General features: G+C 46.6%; 1 protein-coding gene across 1 annotated transcript in view; it reads left to right on the forward strand.

The window, feature by feature from the left end:
* LOC130297952 (oocyte zinc finger protein XlCOF22-like) overlaps window positions 1–18,727 on the forward strand; it is a gene marked incomplete at its 3' end in the record, with an annotated part of 35,254 nt that extends 16,527 nt beyond the window's left edge. The window contains exons 5-6 of the mRNA XM_056550814.1: window positions 1,000–1,168; window positions 17,568–18,727. Coding sequence (XP_056406789.1) covers window positions 1,000–1,168; window positions 17,568–18,727 — 1,329 coding nt within the window. The remainder of the gene's footprint in view (window positions 1–999; window positions 1,169–17,567) is intronic.
* Window positions 18,728–19,016: the final 289 nt, after the last annotated feature.

The following is a 19,016-nucleotide window of genomic DNA, read 5'->3' on the forward strand; positions in this document are numbered from 1 at the left end:
AAGCAGCCATCTATATAGTCCCGGGGGAGGGGAGCAGTGATACTATGAAATATCACTTAACTCCTTACACTCCATGGGACGGGCGCTTTGGGTATAATGACCTGAACTGACAGCTGGGTCATCAGACTTGCGGTCAGTTCAGGACATGTGACCATAATATAGAGGATCTGCCCCGACAAGTATTCACCTCATCATCCGAGAGCAAGAAGATAAATCATGTGCAGGAATATCCCCTCAAATGTCTCCATATAACATCCTGGAATTGTATAGAATTAAATGTTTATTCACAATACAGGTTCCTATAAGGGGTCAGGACGTGGCGGTCTATTTCTCCATGGAGGAGTGGGAGTATGTAGAAGGACACAAGGATCAGTACAAGGATCAGGTCATGATGGAGGATCAGCAGCCCCTCACATCACCAGGTAATAGACATGACTATATAAACACGTCCTCTCATTATTTGTATGTAAAGAATGAATTCAGTCTCTGTATGTGTTCCCTACAGTCACATCCAGTAAAAGAACAGCACCAGAGAGGTGTCCCCGTCCTCTTGATGAACAGAATATGGAGGACATTACTACAAGGAAAGATCTGATCTATATTAATGCTACAGACGTAAAAGAAGAAGAAGAGACAGATGTGAGCAGTGATGAGCAGTATAAGGAGGACATTCCTACAGAGAAAGATCTCATCTCTATTAATGCTACAGACATAAAAGAAGAAGAGACAGATGTGAGCAGTGATGAGCAGTATAAGGAGGACATTTCTACAGAAAAAGATCTGATCTATATTAATACTACAGACATAAAGGAAGAACAAGGCACAGATGTGAGCAGTGATGAGCAGTATGAGGAGCACATTCCTACAGTTAAAAATCTGATCTATAATAAAACTACAGACATAAAGAAAGAAGAAGAGACAGATGGGAGCAGTGATGAGCAGTATAAGGAGTACATTCCTACAGGGAAAGATCTGATCTATATTAATACTGACACAAAGAAAGAAGAAGAAACAGATGTGGTCAGTAATGAGCAGTATAAGGAGGACGTTCCTACAGGGAAAGATCTGATATATATTAATGCTCCAGACATAATAGTAAAAGCAGAAGAGACAGATGTGAGCGGTGATGAGCAGTTTAAGGAGGACATTTCTACAGGTAACCACCCAGGTAAGTAGTGACCACTAAATACAGAGAAGGGTTACAGATTCTATTCAGTCACCGGCTACAATAATATTTTGGGGGAAGTAGTGGTGTAACTAGAATCTCTGGGACTACAGGGCAAATTTTGGAATACCTCCCCCTCCCCCAAAACATATCTCAGACTGGGGGCCTCCCAGCTCCTCTGGGCACAAGTGACCTCCGCTCCGTATAGGGATTACTGTCAACCACTGCATGAAGAGGTGCCCGACATGTCTCTCTATAAATCTCTATGGGAGAGCCGGAGATATACAAACGGGATGCCAGGCAGGAGATCGCGGGGGTCTCAGTGGTCGGACCCCTCACGATCAGACATTTATCCTCCCAGGATTCTGTGACTAGGGGATAAGTACTCATGTACTAGAGTTTTCCTTTAACACGATAACGACCATGGACGAGTATACATGTCTATGGTTCTCGTGGGTACTGTCCAGTGTACCCACAAGATCGCGGCAGGGACTCGGCTGTAACACACAGCCGGGACCCTGCCGCACTGCCGGGACCAAAGTAAACTTCAGTCCCAGCAGTTTAACCCTTACAGCCGCTGTCGGAAGTGACTGTGGGCTATAAGTGTTTTGACAGAGGGAGCTCCCTCTGTCTTCCCTGCAGCACCGTACAACGATCATGGGGGGCTGTGTGTAACCCCTGGCAGGCAGGGGCCTGCCGCACTGCCGGGACCAAAGTAATCTTCTGTCCAGGCAGTTTAACCCTTACAGCCACGGTCGGAAGCGACGACAAACTGTAAGGAGTTGGACAGAGGGAGGAGGCTCCCTCTGTCTCTCTTTTGCACCGTCCAACGATCGCAGGGTGCTGCTTGTTACCTGGACTTACAAGGACCCCCAGGTCTGCCCCGTTTATTGCCAGAGGCACGTCCTGATATGCTGCCTGCTAGTGTAAAACTGACAGGCAGCATATAACCAATGCTAAGTATTCCAAAGCATTTTCAAAAGTGTAAAAAAAAATATATAAAACAAAAAAAGTGTAAAAATAGTTAAAAAAAAGTATAAAAAGAAAAAAAAAATTATTAAATAAATATAATGAAAAATAAAAATGCATAATGTGTAGGATTACACAGCGCACATCCCATATTACATGCTGCGGATGCCCCGGCAGTCACAATAGTGAGCTCCCTGCTGCGGCTGGGTATCTTTGTGCGTTCACTCATAGCGGTGGATTTCCCGCCGGCAGTCATGAGCAGACACACTGACCTACCCAGCCGCAGCAGTGATCTCGCTCTTGTGACTACCGGAGGCATCCGCGGTGTGAAATACTCTGCGCTCTATGTGACCCTACACTGCGTCCCGTTCATACTGCGTTTCAGCGTTATGTTACAGGTATCCGTCAGCATCACGTCAATAACAGTGATTCTGACATATACTGTAGCATCTCCAGTCATTTCTGGGGGTGCGGTATATATAATGTGGTCACTTCTGGGGGTGCAGTATATATAATGGGGTCACATCTGGGGGTTCTGTATATATAATGGGGTCACTTCTGGGGGTGCGGTATATATAATGGGGTCACTTCTGGGGGTGCGGTATATATAATGGGGTCACTTCTGGGGGTGCAGTATATATAATGGGGTCACTTCTGGGGGTGCGGTATATATAATGGGGTCACTTCTGGGGGTGCGGTATATATAATGGGGTCACTTCTGGGGGTGCGGTATATATAATGGGATCACTTCTGGGGGTGCAGTATATATAATGGGGTCACTTCTTGGGGTGCGGTATATATAATGGGGTCACTTCTTGGGGTGCGGTATATATAATGGGGTCACTTCTGGGGGTGCGGTATATATAATGGGGTCACTTCTGGGGGTGCAGTATATATAATGGGGTCACTTCTGGGGGTGCGGTATATATAATGGGGTCACTTCTTGGGGTGCGGTATATATAATGGGGTCACTTCTGGGGGTGCGGTATATATAATGGGGTCACTTCTGGGGGTGCGGTATATATAATGGGGTCACTTCTGGGGGTGCAGTATATATAATGGGGTCACTTCTGGGGGTGCAGTATATATAATGGGGTCACTTCTGGGGGTGCGGTATATATAATGGGGTCACTTCTGGGGGTGCAGTATATATAATGGGGTATTTTCTGGGGGTTCTGTATATATAATGGGGTCACTTCTGGGGGTGCGGTATATATAATGGGGTCACTTCTGGGGGTGCAGTATATATAATGGGGTCACTTCTGGGGGTGCAGTATATATAATGGGGTCACTTCTGGGGGTGCGGTATATATAATGGGGTCACTTCTGGGGGTGCGGTATATATTTTGCAGATGACACCAAGCTTTGTAGCACGGTACAGTCTATAGAGGATGTGTATATAGAGGGGGGGCTGTGTATATAGAGGGGGGCTGTGTATATAGAGGGGGGCTGTGTATATAGGAGGGGGGCTGTGTATATAGAGGGGGGCTGTGTATATAGAGGGGGGGCTGTGCATATAAAGGGGGGGCTGTGTATATAGAGGGGGGCTGTGTATATAGAGGGGGGCTGTGTATATAGAGGGGGGGCTGTGTATATAGAGGGGGGGCTGTGCATATAGAGGGGGGGCTGTGTATATAGAGGGGGGGCTGTGTATATAGAGGGGGGGCTGTGTATATAGAGGGGGGCTGTGTATATAGAGGGGGGGCTGTGTATATAGAGGGGTTCTGTGTATACTAATAACCTGCATGCGTCGTATGTCTTAGGGGGATTAAACTGGCAGAGTCACTGGTAGAGAAGGATCTGGGTGACTTGTAGATCACAGACTACAGAATAGCACAATGTCAGGCTGCTGCTTCCAAAGCCGGCAGGATATTGTCATGTATAAAAAGAGGCATGGACTCAAGGGACAGGGACATAATACTCCCCCTGTCACGATGCCGGCTGGCAGGTAGTGGATCCTCTGTGCCAGAGAGGGATTGGCGTGGACCGTGCTAGTGGATCGGTTCTAAGTCACTACTGGTTTTCACCAGAGCCCGCCGCAAAGCGGGATGGACTTGCTGCGGCGGTAGTGACCAGGTCGTATCCACTAGCAACGGCTCAACCTCTCTGACTGCTGAAGATAGGCGCGGTACAAGGGAGTAGGCAGAAGCAAGGTCGGACGTAGCAGAAGGTCGGGGCAGGCAGCAAGGATCGTAGTCAGGGGCAACGGCAGGAGGTCTGGAACACAGGCTAGGAACACACAAGGAAACGCTTTCACTGGCACGATGGCAACAAGATCCGGCAAGGAAGTGCAGGGGAAGTGAGGTGATATAGGGAAGTGCACAGGTGATCAGACTAATTGGAACCACTGCGCCAATCAGCGGCGCAGTGGCCCTTTAAATCGCAAAGACCCGGCGCGCGCGCGCCCTAAGGAGCGGGGCCGCGCGCGCCGGGACAGGACCGACGGAGAGCGAGTCAGGTACGGGAGCCGGGGTGCGCATCGCGAGCGGGCGCTACCCGCATCGCGAATCGCATCCCGGCTGGAGGCAGTATCGCAGCGCCCCGGGTCAGTGGATCTGACCGGAGCGCTGCAGTGAGGAGAGTGTAGCGAGCGCTCCGGGGAGGAGCGGGGACCCGGAGCGCTCGGCGTAACAGTACCCCCCCCCTTGGGTCTCCCCCTCTTCTTAGAGCCTGAGAACCTGAGGAGCAGACTTTTGTCTAGGATATTGTCCTCAGGTTCCCAGGATCTCTCTTCTGGACCACAACCCTCCCAATCCACCAAAAAAAAGGTTTTCCCTCTGACCTTCTTAGATGCCAGAATCTCTTTGACTGAGAAGATGTCCGAGGAGCCGGAAACAGGAGTGGGAGGAACAGATTTGGGAGAGAAACGGTTGATGATGAGTGGTTTGAGAAGAGAAACGTGAAAGGCATTAGGAATACGAAGAGAAGGAGGAAGAAGAAGTTTGTAAGAGACAGGATTAATCTGACACAAAATTTTGAAAGGACCAAGATAGCGTGGTCCCAACTTGTAGCTAGGGACACGGAAGCGGACATATTTAGCGGAGAGCCATACCTTGTCTCCAGGGGAAAAAATGGGAGGAGCTCTTCTTTTCTTATCCGCGAACTTCTTCATGCGTGATGAAGCCTGTAAGAGAGAATTTTGGGTCTCTCTCCATATGATGGAAAGGTCACGAGAAATTTCATCCACAGCGGGCAGACCAGAGGGCAAGGGGGTAGGGAGGGGGGGAAGAGGGTGACGGCCGTACACCACGAAAAATGGGGATTTGGAGGAAGATTCAGAGACTCTGAAGTTATACGAGAATTCGGCCCATGGAAGGAGATCTGCCCAGTCATCCTGGCGGGAGGAAACAAAATGTCGTAAATAATCACCCAAGACCTGGTTAATTCTTTCTACTTGTCCATTGGATTGGGGATGATATGCAGAAGAAAAATTTAATTTAATCTTGAGTTGTTTACAGAGAGCCCTCCAGAATTTAGACACGAATTGGACGCCTCTATCCGAGACGATCTGCGTAGGCAACCCGTGAAGACGAAAAATGTGTACAAAAAATTGTTTAGCCAACTGAGGCGCTGAAGGAAGACCAGGAAGAGGGATGAAATGTGCCATTTTGGAGAATCGATCAACGACCACCCAAATAACAGTGTTGCCACGGGAAGGGGGTAAATCAGTAATAAAATCCATACCAATCAGAGACCAAGGCTGTTCGGGGACAGGCAGGGGATGAAGAAAACCAGCGGGCTTCTGGCGAGGAGTCTTATCCCGGGCACAGATAGTGCAGGCTCGCACAAAGTCCACAACATCCGTCTCCAGAGTCGGCCACCAATAGAAGCGGGAGATGAGTTGCACAGATTTCTTGATGCCCACATGACCTGCGAGATGGGAGGAGTGACCCCATTTGAGGATTCCGAGGCGTTGGCGTGGAGAAACAAAGGTCTTTCCTGGAGGAGTTTGCCTGATGGAGGCTGGAGAAGTGGAAATCAGGCAGTCAGGAGGAATGATGTGTTGCGGAGAGAGTTCAACTTCCGAGGCATCCGAGGAACGAGAGAGAGCATCGGCCCTAATGTTCTTATCGGCAGGCCGAAAGTGAATTTCAAAATTAAATCGGGCAAAGAACAGAGACCACCGGGCCTGGCGAGGATTCAGCCGTTGGGCAGACTGGAGGTAGGAGAGGTTCTTGTGATCGGTGTAAATAATAACTGGAAATCTTGATCCCTCCAGCAGATGCCTCCATTCCTCAAGTGCTAATTTGATGGCTAGAAGCTCTCGATCCCCGATGGAGTAGTTCCTCTCCGCCGGAGAGAAGGTCCTAGAAAAAAAACCACAAGTGACAGCATGCCCGGAAGAATTTTTTTGTAGAAGAACAGCTCCAGCTCCCACTGAGGAGGCATCAACCTCCAATAGGAAGGGTTTGGAAGGGTCAGGTCTGGAGAGCACGGGAGCCGAAGAAAAGGCAGACTTGAGTCGTTTAAAGGCGTCTTCCGCTTGAGGAGGCCAAGACTTGGGATCGGCATTTTTTTTGGTTAAAGCCACGATAGGGGCCACAACGGTAGAAAAATGTGGAATAAATTGCCTGTAATAATTGGCGAACCCCAAAAAGCGTTGGATAGCACGGAGTCCGGAGGGGCGTGGCCAATCTAAGACGGCAGAGAGTTTGTCTGGATCCATTTGTAGTCCCTGGCCAGAGACCAAGTATCCTAGAAAAGGAAGAGATTGGCATTCAAACAGACATTTCTCAATTTTGGCATAGAGTTGATTGTCACGAAGTCTTTGAAGAACCATACGGACATGCTGGCGGTGTTCTTCTAGATTGGCAGAAAAAATCAGGATATCGTCCAGATATACAACAACACAGGAGTATAAAAGATCACGAAAAATTTCATTAACAAAGTCTTGGAAGACGGCAGGGGCGTTGCACAGGCCAAAGGGCATGACCAGATACTCAAAGTGTCCATCTCTGGTGTTAAATGCCGTTTTCCATTCATCCCCCTCTCTGATGCGGATGAGATTATAAGCACCTCTTAAGTCCAGTTTAGTAAAGATGTGGGCACCTTGGAGGCGATCAAAGAGTTCAGAGATGAGGGGTAGGGGGTAGCGGTTCTTAACCGTGATTTTATTAAGACCGCGGTAGTCAATGCAAGGACGTAGGGAGCCATCTTTTTTGGACACAAAGAAAAATCCGGCTCCGGCAGGAGAGGAGGATTTACGGATAAAGCCCTTTTTTAAATTTTCCTGGACGTATTCAGACATGGCAAGAGTCTCTGGGGCGGACAGAGGATAAATTCTGCCCCGGGGTGGAGTAGTGCCCGGGAGGAGGTCGATAGGACAATCATAAGGCCTGTGAGGAGGTAGAGTCTCAGCTTGTTTTTTGCAGAAAACATCCGCAAAGTCCATATAGGCCTTAGGGAGACCGGTTACTGGAGGAACCACAGAGTCACGGCAAGGGTTACTGGGAACCGGTTTTAGACAGTCCTTGGAACAAGAGGGCCCCCAACTCTTGATCTCCCCAGTGGACCAATCCAGGGTTGGGGAATGAAGTTGAAGCCAGGGAAGTCCAAGGAGAATTTCAGAAGTGCAATTGGGGAGGACCAAAAGTTCAATCCTCTCGTGATGAGATCCGATGCACATTAGAAGGGGCTCCGTGCGGAAACGTATGGTACAGTCCAATCTTTCATTGTTTACACAATTGATGAAAAGGGGTCTGGCGAGACTGGTCACTGGGATGTTGAACCTGTTGACGAGAGAGGCCAAAATAAAATTTCCTGCAGATCCAGAGTCCAAGAAGGCCATAGTAGAGAAGGAGAAGGCAGAGGCAGACATCCGCACAGGCACAGTAAGACGTGGAGAAGCAGAGTAGACATCAAGGACTGTCTCACCTTTGTGCGGAGTCAGCGTACGTTTTTCCAGGCGGGGAGGACGGATAGGACAATCCCTCAGGAAGTGTTCGGTACTAGCACAGTACAGGCAGAGATTCTCCATGCGGCGTCGTGTCCTCTCTTGAGGTGTCAGGCGAGACCGGTCGACCTGCATAGCCTCCACGGCGGGAGGCACAGGAACGGATTGCAGGGGACCAGAGGAGAGAGGAGCCGAGGAGAAGAAGCGCCTCGTGCGAACAGAGTCCATATCTTGGCGGAGCTCCTGACGCCTTTCGGAAAAACGCATGTCAATGCGAGTGGCTAGGTGAATGAGTTCATGTAGATTAGCAGGAATTTCTCGTGCGGCCAGAACATCTTTAATGTTGCTGGATAGGCCTTTTTTAAAGGTCGCGCAGAGGGCCTCATTATTTCAGGATAATTCTGAAGCAAGAGTACGGAATTGTACGGCATACTCGCCAACGGAAGAATTACCCTGGACCAGGTTCAACAGGGCAGTCTCAGCAGAAGAGGCTCGGGCAGGTTCCTCAAAGACACTTCGGATTTCCGAGAAGAAGGAGTGTACAGAGGCAGTGACGGGGTCATTGCGGTCCCAGAGCGGTGTGGCCCAAGACAGGGCTTTTCCAGACAGAAGGCTGACTACGAAAGCCACCTTAGACCTTTCAGTGGGAAACTGGTCCGACATCATCTCCAGGTGCAGGGAACATTGGGAAAGAAAGCCACAGCAAAACTTAGAGTCCCCATCAAATTTATCCGGCAAGGATAGGCGTAGACCAGAAGCGGCCACTCGCTGCGGAGGAGGTGCAGGAGATGATTGCTGAAGCTGTGGTAGTAACTGCTGTAGCATAACGGTCAGTTGAGACAGCTGTTGGCCTTGTTGCGCTATCTGTTGTGACTGCTGGGCGACCACCGTGGTGAGGTCAGCGACAACTGGCAGAGGAACTTCAGCGGGATCCATGGCCGGATCTACTGTCACGATGCCGGCTGGCAGGTAGTGGATCCTCTGTGCCAGAGAGGGATTGGCGTGGACCGTGCTAGTGGATCGGTTCTAAGTCACTACTGGTTTTCACCAGAGCCAGCCGCAAAGCGGGATGGACTTGCTGCGGCGGTAGTGACCAGGTCGTATCCACTAGCAACGGCTCAACCTCTCTGACTGCTGAAGATAGGCGCGGTACAAGGGAGTAGGCAGAAGCAAGGTCGGACGTAGCAGAAGGTCGGGGCAGGCAGCAAGGATCGTAGTCAGGGGCAACGGCAGGAGGTCTGGAACACAGGCTAGGAACACACAAGGAAACGCTTTCACTGGCACGATGGCAACAAGATCCGGCAAGGAAGTGCAGGGGAAGTGAGGTGATATAGGGAAGTGCACAGGTGATCAGACTAATTGGAACCACTGCGCCAATCAGCGGCGCAGTGGCCCTTTAAATCGCAAAGACCCGGCGCGCGCGCGCCCTAAGGAGCGGGGCCGCGCGCGCCGGGACAGGACCGACGGAGAGCGAGTCAGGTACGGGAGCCGGGGTGCGCATCGCGAGCGGGCGCTACCCGCATCGCGAATCGCATCCCGGCTGGAGGCAGTATCGCAGCGCCCCGGGTCAGTGGATCTGACCGGAGCGCTGCAGTGAGGAGAGTGTAGCGAGCGCTCCGGGGAGGAGCGGGGACCCGGAGCGCTCGGCGTAACACCCCCTTTATAAATCATTGGTACGGCCTCACCTGGAATATGCTGTTCAGTTTTGGGCACCTGTCCATAAAAGGGACACTGCGGAGTTGGAAAGGGTGCAGAGACGCGCGACTAAACTAATATGGGGCATGGAACATCTTAGCTATGAGGAGCGATTAAAGGAGTTACAATTGTTTAGTCTTGAGAAGAGACGTTTAAGGGGGGATATGATAAACGTATATAAGTATATAAATGGCCCATACAAAAAATATGGAGAAAAACTGTTCCAGGTTAAACCCCCCCAAAGGACGAGGGGGCACTCCCTCCGTCTGGAGAAGAAAAGGTTTAGTCTAAAGGGGCGACACGCCTTCTTTACCGTGAGGACTGTGAATTTATGGAACGGTCTACCTCAGGAACTGGTCACAGCAGGAACAATTAACAGCTTTAAAACAGGATTAGATACATTCATGGAACAAAATAACATTAATGCTTATGAAGAAATATAAAATCCCATCCCTTCCCAATATCGCGCCACATCCCTACCCCTTAATTCCCTGGTTGAACTTGATGGACATATGTCTTTTTTCGACCGTACTAACTATGTAACTTCTGGGGGTGCGGTATAGTAACATAGTTCATAAGGTTGAAAAAAGAGCAGAGTCCATCTAGTTCAACCTATAACCCTAATAAGTCCCTTCTGCGTTGATCCAGAGGAGGCAAAAAACCCTCATACTAGAGGTAAAAATTCCTTCCCGACTCCAAATATCAGAATAAATCCCTGGATCAACGTTCTGTCCATATAAATCTAATATACAGAACCAGCGATGTTATTATTCTCCAAAAATACATCCAGACCCCTTTTATATTCTTTTACAGAGTTCACCATGACACCTCCTCCAGGAGAGAATTCCACAGTCTCTTTGCTCTTACAGTAAAGAACCCCCATCTGTGCTGGTGTAGAAACCTTCTTTCCTGTATACGTAGAGGATGCCCCCATGTTATAGATACAGTCCTGGGTATAAATAGATCATGGAGAGATCTCTGTACTGTCCCCTGATATATTTATACATAGTTATTAGGTCTCCCCTAAGCCTTCTTTTTTCTAAACTAAATAACCCTAATTCTGATAATCTTTCTGGGTCCTGTAGTCCTCCCATTCCCCGTATTACCCTGGTTGCCCGTCTTTGAACCCTCTCCAGCTCCACTATATCTTTCTTGTACACTGGTGCCCAGTACTGTACACAGTATTCTATGTGTGGTCTGACCAGTACTGTACACAGTATTCTATGTGTGGTCTGACCAGTACTGTACACAGTATTCTATGTGTGGTCTGACCAGTACTGTACACAGTATTCTATGTGAGGTCTGACCAGTACTGTACACAGTATTCTATGTGTGATCTGACCAGTACTGTACACAGTATTCTATGTGTGGTCTGACCAGTACTGTACACAGTATTCTATGTGTGGTCTGACCAGTACTGTACACAGTATTCTATGTGTGGTCTGACCAGTACTGTACACAGTATTCCATGTGTGGTCTGACCAGTACTGTACACAGTATTCTATGTGTGGTCTGACCAGTACTGTGCACAGTATTCTATGTGTGGTCTGGCCAGTACTGTACACAGTATTCTATGTGTGATCTGACCAGTACTATACACAGTATTCTATGTGTGGTCTGACCAGTACTGTACACAGTATTCTATGTGTGGTCTGGCCAGTACTGTACACAGTATTCTATGTGTGATCTGACCAGTACTATACACAGTATTCTATGTGTGGTCTGGCCAGTACTGTACACAGTATTCTATGTGTGATCTGACCAGTACTGTACACAGTATTCTATGTGTGGTCTGACCAGTACTGTACACAGTATTCTATGTGTGGTCTGACCAGTACTGTACACAGTATTCTATGTGTGGTCTGACCAGTACTGTACACAGTATTCTATGTGTGGTCTGACCAGTACTGTACACAGTATTCTATGCGTGATCTGACCAGTACTGTACACAGTATTCTATGCGTGGTCTGACCAGTACTGTACACAGTATTCTATGTGTGGTCTGACCAGTACTGTACACAGTATTCTATGTGTGGTCTGACCAGTACTGTACACAGTATTCTATGCGTGGTCTGACCAGTACTGTTCACAGTATTCTATGTGTGGTCTGACTAGTACTGTACACAGTATTCTATGTGTGGTCTGACCAGTACTGTACACAGTATTCTATGTGTGGTCTGACCAGTACTGTACACAGTATTCTATGTGTGGTCTGACCAGTACTGTACACAGTATTCTATGTGTGGTCTGACCAGTACTGTACACAGTATTCTATGTGTGGTCTGACCAGTACTGTACACAGTATTCTATGTGTGGTCTGACCAGTACTGTACACAGTATTCTATGTGTGGCCTGACCAGTACTGTACACAGTATTCTATGTGTGGTCTGACCAGTACTGTACACAGTATTCTATGTGTGGCCTGACTAGTACTGTACACAGTATTCTATGTGTGGTCTGGCCAGTACTGTACACAGTATTCTATGTGTGGTCTGACCAGTACTGTACACAGTATTCTATGTGTGGTCTTACCAGTACTGTACACAGTATTCTATGTGTGGTCTGACCAGTACTGTACACAGTATTCTATGTGTGGTCTGACCAGTACTGTACACAGTATTCTATGTGTGGTCTGACCAGTACTGTACACAGTATTCTATGTGTGGCCTGACCAGTACTGTACACAGTATTCTATGTGTGGTCTGACCAGTACTGTACACAGTATTCTATGTGTGGCCTGACTAGTACTGTACACAGTATTCTATGTGTGGTCTGGCCAGTACTGTACACAGTATTCTATGTGTGGTCTGACCAGTACTGTACACAGTATTCTATGTGTGGTCTGACCAGTACTGTACACAGTATTCTATGTGTGGTCTGACCAGTACTGTACACAGTATTCTATGTGTGATCTGACCAGTACTGTACACAGTATTCTATGTGTGGTCTGACCAGTACTGCACACAGTATTCTATGTGTGGTCTGGCCAGTACTGTACACAGTATTCTATGTGTGGTCTGACCAGTACTGTACACAGTATTCTATGTGTGGTCTGACCAGTACTGTACACAGTATTCTATGTGTGGTCTGACCAGTACTGTACACAGTATTCTATGTGTGGTCTGACCAGTACTGTACAAAGTATTCTATGTGTGGTCTGACCAGTACTGTACACAGTATTCTATGTGTGGCCTGACCAGTACTGTACACAGTATTCTATGTGTGGTCTGACCAGTACTGTACACAGTATTCTATGTGTGGCCTGACCAGTACTGTACACAGTATTCTATGTGTGGTCTGACCAGTACTGTACACAGTATTCTATGTGTGGTCTGACTAGTACTGTACACAGTATTCTATGTGTGGTCTTACCAGTACTGTACACAGTATTCTATGTGTGGTCTGACTAGTACTGTACACAGTATTCTATGTGTGGTCTGACCAGTACTGTACACAGTATTCTATGTGTGGTCTGACCAGTACTGTACACAGTATTCTATGTATGGTCTGACCAGTACTGTACACAGTATTCTATGTGTGGTCTGACCAGTACTGTACACAGTATTCTATGTGTGATCTGACCAGTACTGTACACAGTATTCTATGTGTTATCTGACCAGTACTGTACACAGTATTCTATGTGTGGTCTGACCAGTACTGTACACAGTATTCTATGTGTGGTCTGACCAGTACTGTACACAGTATTCTATGTGTGGTCTGGCCAGTACTGTACACAGTATTCTATGTGTGGTCTGACCAGTACTGTACACAGTATTCTATGTGTGATCTGACCAGTACTGTACACAGTATTCTATGTGTGGTCTGACCAGTACTGTACACAGTATTCTATGTGTGGTCTGGCCAGTGCTGTACACAGTATTCTATGTGTGGTCTGACCAGTACTGTACACAGTATTCTATGTGTGGTCTGACCAGTACTGTACACAGTATTCTATGTGTGGTCTGGCCAGTACTGTACACAGTATTCTATGTGTGGTCTGGCCAGTACTGTACACAGTATTCTATGTGTGATCTGACCAGTACTGTACACAGTATTCTATGTGTGGTCTGACCAGTACTGTACACAGTATTCTATGTGTGATCTGACCAGTACTGTACACAGTATTCTATGTGTGGTCTGACTAGTACTGTACACAGTATTCTATGTGTGGTCTGACTAGTGATTTGTACAGCGGTAGAATTATTTCTTTGTCGTGGGCATCTATGCCCCCATTGATACACCCCATGATTTTATTTGCCATGGCAGCCGCTGCCCGACACTGGTCACTACAGCTAAATTTACTGTTAACTAAGACTCCTAAGTCCTTTTCCACGTCAGTCGTCCCAAGTGTGCTCCCATTTAATATATAACCCCAGCCCGGATTTTTCCTCCCCATGTGCATTACCTTACATTTATCAGTGTTGAACCTCATCTGCCACTTCTCAGCCCAAACCCCCAAACTATCCAGATCCATTTGTAACAGTGCACTGTCCTCTATTGTGTTTACTGCTGTACAGAGTTTAGTATCATCTGCAAAGATTCCACCATCTTTACTCATTTCCTATATCTCCGCCCAGTTGGCCCCAGCTAGAAGCCCCGTCCTCCTGTCCTTGTGGCCCTATTCCTGTTATGTCTTTACCTCTAATATGTCAGGTTCTTCTTCTCCTTCTGGTTCTCTCCCGAGTGTCCACATGTCTCCCCGGCCGCCGCCATCTTGTAGAAGGAGGTTTATAACTGTGGATCCAGGCTCTATGGTGGGGACGGGCTGCACCTCAATAGGTAGGGGGCGCTGTGCTCGGGGAGGAGATAGTGTAGATCAGTGGTTCTTTACCTGGGTTCGATCGATCCCCAGGGGTTCGGTGAGTCAGGCTTCTCTCACACTACAAAATTCTCCGTTTTTAAACATCCGTATGAAGTTCTGTCTGAAAACCAGCTGAAAACGTCAGTAACAATATCTTATACGGCCGTTAGAAAATCCCATTATAGTCTATGGGATTTTTCTTATATCCGTTTTAATCCATTATAGTCCGTTATTGATAACGGACGTTATTTTGTGACGGAAGATAGTAACGGGAGAAATAGTGCATGAACCATCAGTCATTTTACCAAAATATCCTCGGCGAAACGGAAAAAAAAATCATTGTGCGACAAAATTGAAGAAAAAATTTCATTTTGTAACTTTTGGGGGCTTCCGTTTCTACGCAGTGCATTTTTCGGTAAAAATTACACCTTTATCTTTATTACGTAGGTCCATACGATTAAAATGATCCCCTAATTATATAGGTTGGATTTTATCGTACTTTGGAAAAAATCATAAATACATGCAGGAAAATAAATATGTTAAAAATTCTCATCTTCTGACCCCTATAACTTTTTTTTTTTCCACGTACAGGGCGGTATGAGGACTAATTTTTTGCGCCGTCTTCTGAAGTTCTTATCGGTACCATTTTTGTATTGATCGGACTTTTTGATCGCTTTTTATTAATTTTTTCATGATATAAAAAGTGACCAAAAATACACTATTTTGGACTTTTGATTTTTTTTGCGCGCACGCCATTGACCGTGCAATTTAGTTAACAATATATAATAATATATAATATATAATAATTCGGACATTTTCGCACGCGGCGATACCACATATGTTTATTTTTATTTTTATTTACACTGTTTTTTTTTTATGGGAAAAGGGGGGCGATTCAAACTTTTATTAGGGAAGGGGTTAAATGACCTTTGTTATCTTTTTTTTTCCACTTTTTTTTGCAGTGTTATAGGTCCCATAGGGATCTATAACACTGCACACACTGATCTCTTACACTGATCATTGTTATCCCATAGGGATCTATAACACTGCACACACTGATCTCTTATACTGATCATTGTTATCCCATAGGGACCTATAACACTGCACACACTGATCTCTTATACTGATCATTGTTATCCCATAGGGACCTATAACACTGCACACACTGATCTCTTATACTGATCATTGTTATCCCATAGGGAGCTATAACACTGCACACACTGATCTCCTATGCTGATCATTGCAGGGATCAGTCAGAGAGGCGGTCGATTGCTCAAGCCTGTAGCTCAGGCTTGGAGCAATCAATCGACAATCAGACGCTGCGGAGAGAGGTAAGGAGACCTTCGCCTGCGTCCCAGCTGATCGGAATATCGCTATTTTATCACGATGTCCCGATCAGCCCGACTGAGCTGCTGGGAACGGTTTACTTTCGTTTTCAGACGCAGCGATCAACTTTGATCGCCGCGTCTAAGGGTTAATAGCGCACCACACTGCGATCAGTGCCGCGCGCTATTAGCCACGGGTCCCGGCTGTTGTTAAGAGGCCGTGACCCCGCGTTATAGATCGGGAGCGGACTCATGATGTAGCGGTACGTCATGAGTCCTTAAGGGGTTAAAGGGGTACTCCGGTGCTCCAGCATTCTGAACTTTTTGTTCGGAACGCTCAGAGGCAGTGATCATGAAGTTGTGGCCACGCCCCCTCTCACATGAATGGAGGGGGTGCGACATCACAAGGGGGCGTAGCCGTAACATCAAGACCACTGGAATCTGGCTTTTGTTTAGAACGGGGGGGGGGGGGGGGGGTGTTGCAGGAGATCCTCGGGGCCCCAGCAGCCGGACCCCGCGATCAGATATCTTATCCCCTTATCCTTAGGATAAGGAATAAGATGTCTAGCAGTGGCGTACCCCTTTAAATCCCTTCATTCTTTCCCTCTGATACGGTAATGTTCCGGTTCGGGTCACCTGTGTGGGTCCAAATTGAGGTATAGGTGCGGCTGGCGAGCCATGAGCCAAAATCATTAAAAATAAAGGTTCCCCTTTTAACTTGGATCCAGGAAAATGTCACTAACTTTATTAGGACATAAGTCTTTCTATACACATTAATAGACAAAAGACAAAAATGTTATACTCTCTGCCTAGACAGGATAGGGGATAGGTTATAGATCACAGGGGTCCGACCCTTGGGACTCCCCGTGATCTCCTGAACGGGGCCCCGGCAGTCTGCAGGAAGCGGTCATTCCGACCCCTACAGGATGCCGCGGCCGACACACCCCCTCCATGTATCTCTATGGGATACATTGAGGGGGAGTGTCGGCCGCCGCTCCATGCAGGGGTCTGTCCGCCCCCTTCAAGCAGACTGCCAGGGCCCCGTTCAGGATATCGCTGGGAGTCCCAAGGGTCGGACCCCCGTGATCTATAACATATCCCCTATCCTTTGTCTGAATTCTCTGGCTGGCATGAGGATTATAAAGGGGGCGGTTTGGATGACTGCCCCATTATAACCTGTGGGGTCAGGTGGATTGGGGGGCACGGTCATTTGGTCCCTGACTTAGCCCCATAGCAGTGATTTTCCCTGAGGCTGTGTCCACATGATTGTCAAAGACAGGTGTCCCTGCTCCTTATAAGCCAGTGGTGTCAAACTGTGGCCCTCCAGATATTCCAAAACTTCAAATCCCGGGCATGCTGGGAGTTGAAGTTTTGCAACATCTGAAGAGCCGCAGTTTGAAGACCACTACACTAAGGGATACCATGAGAGGGAAGCCTTGATTTACCTTTCGGGGATTTACCTTTCGGAGGAGGCAGACCGACCTTTGGTGTCCAGGGATAATGGGAGTTGAAGTTTTGCAACATCTGGAGGGCCACAGTTTGACACCACTGTTGTATGGCTGCTCCGCTATCATAGTAACTATCTTTCTTCAGTTTTGCAGTAAAACTTATTTAAAAATGAAGGGTGAATTTACAAAGTACTATTGCTTAGAAATACAAAAATGTCCTGGGTTGTTAAGGGGTTAATACTGATAATAAAATCTGTGTTATTCTCTGCAGATTCTTGTAGCAGGAGATCAGAGGAGAATCTTATATCTTCAGATTATAAAGCAGATGATGATATCACACAAGATACATATGAAGAACATTCCATTATCCCAGATACACCCTCAGCCCTTCACAGCCAAGATCTGTCATCTCATCCTTATATACAGGTCCTGTCTTCTCAGTCATCACAGGATGTTAAGAAAAATAAAAGCCACAGAAGGAATGATGGACATCAAAGAGATTGTGCAGGGGAGAAGCAATATTCATGTTCAGTATGTGGGAAATGTTTTAATAGCAAATCACAACTTATTCAACATAACATAACTCACACAGGAGCGAAGCCATATTCGTGTTCAGAATGTGGGAAATGTTATACTCATCAGCCAAGTCTTATTAGACATCAAAGAACTCACACAGGGGAAAAGCCATTTTCATGTTCAGAATGTGGGAAATGTTTTACTTTTAAATCAGGTCTTGTTGTACATCAACAAACTCACACAGGAGAGAAGCCATATTCATGTTCAGAATGTGGGAAATGTTATACTCATCAGCCAAGTCTTATTAGACATCAAAGAACTCACACAGAGGAGAAGCCATTTTCATGCTCAGAATGTGGGAAATGTTTTACTTTTAAATCAGGTCTTGTTGTACATCAAAGAACTCACACAGGAGAGAAGTCATTTCCATGTTCAGAATGTGGGAAATGTTTTACTCAGAAATTAGACCTTGATTTGCATCAAAGAACTCACACAGGGAAGCAGCCATTTTCATGTTCAGAATGTGGGAAATGTTTTGCTCAGAAATCCTATCTTTTTGTACATCAAAGAACTCACACAGGGGAAATGCCATTTTCATGTTCAATATGTGGGAAATGTTTTACATTTAAATCAGGTCTTGTTAAACATCAACGAACTCACACAGGAGAGAAGCAATTTACATGCTCAGAATGTGGGAAATGTTTTGCTCAGAAATCAGATCTTGTTAAACATCAAAGAACTCACACAGGAGAGAAGCCATTTCCATGTTCAGAATGTTGGAAATGTTTTACTCAGAAATCAGACCTTGTTGTACATCAAAGAACTCACACAGGGGAGAAGCCATTTTCATGTTCAGAATGTAGAAAATGCTTTACTCAGCAATCACATCTTATTCAACATCAAAGAACTCACACAGGAGAGAAGCCAATTCAGAGCAGTATATGATGCAGATAACACATCTATATATTATCCATGTACATAGGATATCTGACATTTATACATATATCATATACTGCATCTCCAAACTTGTTACCAATTGTTAATAAAAGTTTTCTTTCTTATATGATTTATTATTCTTATATTCATCTCCGCACACTGGACTTATAATAAATGTAATATTGTCCCTGAGGTTGTATATAGGGAATGTAACGCGTCAGTGTTGTCCCCGCCCCCTTCTCATTATGATTATAGAGACTTTAATTCA

This window comes from Hyla sarda, assembly GCF_029499605.1.
Source record: "Hyla sarda isolate aHylSar1 chromosome 1 unlocalized genomic scaffold, aHylSar1.hap1 SUPER_1_unloc_11, whole genome shotgun sequence".
NCBI lineage: Eukaryota > Metazoa > Chordata > Amphibia > Anura > Hylidae > Hyla > Hyla sarda.